This window comes from Poecilia reticulata, unplaced genomic scaffold (assembly GCF_000633615.1).
Source record: "Poecilia reticulata strain Guanapo unplaced genomic scaffold, Guppy_female_1.0+MT scaffold_155, whole genome shotgun sequence".
In the NCBI taxonomy this organism is placed as follows: Eukaryota; Metazoa; Chordata; class Actinopteri; order Cyprinodontiformes; family Poeciliidae; genus Poecilia; species Poecilia reticulata.
The window spans coordinates 196,222-200,943 of record NW_007615016.1 but is presented as its reverse complement, the minus strand read 5'-3'; the positions used below and the strand labels follow the sequence as shown (position 1 = coordinate 200,943).

The following is a 4,722-nucleotide window of genomic DNA, read 5'->3' as shown; positions in this document are numbered from 1 at the left end:
GGCCCGGAGCGACCGGCCCAGAGTGACCGGACCGACCGGCCCGGAGCGACTGACACGGAGCGACCGACACGGAGCGACCGACACGGAGCGACCGACACGGAGCGACCGGCCCAGAGCGGCCGGCCCAGAGCGACCGGCCTGGTACGTTGCCAGAGTGACGAGGTCGTTTGGTTTTAGGCTCTGCTCAGCCTGTCCTGTCTGGAGGTTCCTGGAACCGACCCGGAGCAGTCAGGCCACACATCAGGAGAGAACCGGAGCGGCCGCCAACGCCACGCTGGAGCACCAAAATCTCCTGATGGGAGTTTGGTTCCCGCTCCAAACAGACAGGAAGCTCGACAATGAGGAGCAAACTGCTCTCCTCCTGCAGCCGTGCAGATTCTCTGCAGGAGCCATCAGACTTTCACCTGCTGGTGGAGTCAAAGTCCAGCGTTAAAGAGCAACGTGGTCCAGAGTCACATGGACAGAAAACCATCAGAACCAGAATGTGGGCGAATCACTACACTGTAAAAACACGCAATCTTACCAAGTGTTCTGGTTCAGTTTCTACAGCAAATATCTTAGTTCACTTGAAATAAAACAAAACAAACTTATAAGAAATAAGAGCTTCATTTAAGTAAATAATTATTTAATATTGATGAGAAAGCTCTAGATTATTTCACTTATAACGACATTTTCCTGTTTTATAAGTGAAATAATCTCCTTATTTACTTCTACTGACTAAAAACAAGCTCATATATCTGACTGAAAAGTTACTTTTAAGTCAGTTTTGTCTTCTTTCAACTATTAATCAATCAAATTTTATTTGTATAGCACATTTCAAAGAGCTTTACATCATAAAAACAAAAATACAAAGTCATAAAAAAATAGTCAACAATTGAAATATTACATTTTCCCGTCGTTACACATCATACTGTTGACTAATGTTTCATTTATGATGTTTCAAAATCAACTCTAAGTAGGGGGGCTCCCGGCTGATTTTCTGGACTTTATTCCAGATTTGTGGTGCACATCCTCCGATACGAGCTGAACAAAAATACCAGGTACGATTTAGTGTTTTTGCAGTGTAGCTGGGCTCCCACATGGCAGCTGCTCGACTCCGTCAGCGCGACCAGACAACCCAACATGCAGGCCAGCCTGCCATCATGGCTGCGTGTTAATTAGAAGCCGCACTCAGAGACCCAGAAGCCCAAATTATCCTGGGCATCCTTCAATTAGAAACCTGATAACCTCCAGTGAGCAGCTGCAGCTGCAGAGGTCAGGAGGAAACGCAGAGCAGCACAAACGGCCCATTAAAGATGCTGCAAAAACGCCGCACAGACCCGAGACCGCAGGAAAGAAAACGGCTCCACGATCAGACACAAGCAGAACAAGAGCTACTTCCAGTTACTTCAGTACTTTTACTACGCTGCATGTTTTACTTTACTCAGTACTTTTATCCTGAAGTATTTCTGGTCTTACTTGAATGAAAAACAAACATGTTTTAAGCAGAAACTCAAACCTGCAGTTTCTGTTAAAGTTTCTGTTAAAGTTTCTGAAGATTTGAAACATTTTATGTCACTTATATGAATTATTGTCAGTTTTGTCCTTAAAATACCAAAATGTCCACTTCACTTTATACTACACTTTAATTGTTAAATATTAAATGTTTTCAGTACTTGAATAACATTTTGTTATTTTTGAGTAAAAACATGGACGTAGTTCTGCTCTTACCTCTTAGTTCTGCATCTTCTGGACACAAATCATTAAAAATGCTTCATTCTTTCTCTAAACTTCTGCAGAAATCTCAGTTTTAATTGTCAGCAGGTCTCAAAACTCCATCTTTGACAGCAAATAAACATTTTGCACATCAGCAAGAGTGAAATGACCCTAAACATTTTGTTTCTGACACATTGTTGCAGCTGCTGCTTCACTGATGGATCACGTTGAAACCAAACGAATCTCCACATCCTGACATCTGGACATATAAACATCTGGAAACATCAGGAAAATAAAACTACTGGATTTATCGATATTATAAATCAGTTTTAGAAAACAAACACCTGGCGGCGGATGCAACACGCGCCCCAAAAACTAAAACTATCTACACTGATTAAATAAATATTCAATTTAATCTGGATATATATCTGATTAATAACAGGTCAGTAAAATCTGACCTTTATTATCAATAAGTTAACTGAATTACTTTGTTTCTGGATGTTGACTAAACATAAAAACTGATTTTATCTTATATTAGCATTATATAAAATAATATTAGCATTTTTATAAAATGATCCTTTGTAGATTCATTGATTGATTATTAGGTAGCAAAATGTGATTTTAAATACAAAATGTTATTCATTTACTCTACTGATTATGTTGTTCTTTCAACAATTGGACTTTCTTTGAGTCTCTATATTCCAGTTAACGATTAATCAATAACTAAATTAGTTGATTGTTTCAGTAATCGATTAATCGTGTTTAATCTGATTAATCATTTCAGCCCAAGTAAAAATTATTCCCCTTTTTATTTTTATCCCAATTGACAAATAAAAGGGAGCTGAGCCCAAATGCTTCCCATACGTCTGACTTTTATTTGAACAAATCCTCATTTTCATCCAACTTCCTAATCATGCTCCAGTTTTTGTTGGTTAAAATGAGGATTAAAAAACACTCATGTTTGCGTCTGTAACTAATAAAACCTTAAAATTTTTATCCTTGTGCCTTGAACTCAGATAAAAACATCCACATTTCGTCTTTCTTCCACTTACTGTCAGTGGTGTCGGAGTCGTTGCTGCTTGTGGAGTATTTCCTCCTCTTCTTTTCGCTCTCCATCTGTCAGCGGGGGGCGGCGGCGGCACCGGGGCGAGCGAGAGAAAGAGAGAGAGAGAGAGAGGATGACGAGTGAGAAGATGTTCGCCATGAAAACTGGCGACAGAAAGCGGCGACTGTCAGAGCGTCCAGAGGAGAGCCGTCACATATTCACACTGAAACATGAAACACTCAGTTCGAGACTCTTGATCATTTATTTTTAGGTGTATTTCACTTTTACTTGATAGTTTTATTCTGGAGTATTTCTACTCTTACTTGAGCAAAGCTTTTGTGTGTTTATTCCGCTTCTTTCTTCGACTTTAATCCTGTTTAGTGAAACCAAACGAACCCAGAATTAAAAAAAAGAAACAAAAGCAGCTGCTTCATGAAAGACTTGGTTTCAGATCGACGTCTGGAAAAATACAACTTTCTTTAAAAACTATTGAGTTTTGGGTGCAACAAAGTCACTGAATAGTAGAAATAAAAGGAGAAAGCAAAAAACTTTGAAGGTTTTCTAAAAAGCTTTTAATTTGTAGTAACTGTCCTTTTAATTTTAATAATAAATATAAAACCTACGAACCATTTGATGCTCCGGCATGAAGTAAAGATACTACAGAAACTCATTACAATGAGCAGAAAAACAGAAAATATCAAGCGATACTTAATACATCATAATCCTGTTTTATTAACCAAGTTCTCTTGCAGGAAAAGCCAGAAATATTTCCATCCCATAGCTGCATGATTTAATAAAACAACATTCAGTGTTTTGAAAGAAMGACKTCAGAAAACCGGCGCTGCAGTTCGAACAGATTAAATTCAGTCCTGYGAGTCAAACTTGGTGATTAATGGTTAAGTTTTTGTTTTCTATCGTCGACTTGGAGGTAAAATCCAACTTTCAGTTTCCACAACAGCCGCAGTTTRTCCTCRGAAAGAGGCTTTGATGGTTCTGCTTTTGTTCTGAGTTTCACCGTGATGCAAGAGTTTCTGTCCGGGGCTGCAGACGGAAAATGAAATGAAAGGAGGAGAAACAGCCGAGCGAAGACCGACGGAGAACAGAGAGCTGCTGTGAATAAAAATAAATGTTACAGGTGAGAAGGAGAGAATGACAGAAACTAAATGATCTGCAACCACCGGCAGCTGGAGCCACATTTAAATGACTTAAACTAATCCTAGAATATGTTGTTATTCTGAAAGACTGTATTTATAACATTACTACTTATCTTTTAGATCTCATCACTTCTCTCTCTCAGGTATCGAAGAAGTTCAAATTTGAAAATAATCTCTTTGTTGAAGTTTCAGTAAATTAATTTCTGATTGGCGGATCAATACCTTCTGATGGCTCCTCTCCCAGAAATGTTTGTCTAATTTCTAAAAGCAAGATCTGCTGTCAATCAATATGAAAAAAGTTTTATATCTGCAAGAAATACTGAACCTCGTCGACCAGAAAACATCAAAATAAATCGAGAATTTAAAAAGTAAAACTATGGATATCAGAAATGGGTCAATGGGCACCAATCAATCGATGGGTAAACAGAATGAGGTGAAATCTGAATTCCTCACACAGAGAGACGTAATGGATTCTTAGAGGAGTCGGGGTTTCTGCAGGCTGAACAAACTGAAATGTAAGACTTTTTAAGACCATTATGAATTAAATCTAAGACCTTTATCAAGACAGAAATGTTCAAATTAAGTCATATGTGTGATTTATATCAACAGAAGTGACTCAATGTTTAAGATGAACATCATCCAGGCAACTGGTGATACATTTTCATAATGGATGTAAAAAGCTAGCTGGCGTTAGCAGCCAGCTGGCGTTAGCAGCCAGCTGGCGTTAGCAGCTAGCTGGCGTTAGCAGCCAGCTGGCGTTAGCAGGTAGCTGGCGTTAGCAGCCAGCTGGCGTTAGCAGCCAGCTGGCGTTAGCAGCCAGCTGGCGTT

At 39.2% G+C, this 4,722-nt stretch overlaps 1 protein-coding gene across 2 annotated transcripts in view; it reads right to left on the bottom strand.

The window, feature by feature from the left end:
- Window positions 1-4,722, bottom strand: part of jade2 (jade family PHD finger 2) — a 138,341-nt gene that overhangs the window by 115,227 nt on the left and 18,392 nt on the right. For both annotated transcript variants that reach the window (XM_008401939.2, XM_008401940.2), the window contains exon 2: window positions 2,748-2,811. In XM_008401939.2, the coding sequence (XP_008400161.1) occupies window positions 2,748-2,811 (64 nt within the window). The remainder of the gene's footprint in view (window positions 1-2,747; window positions 2,812-4,722) is intronic.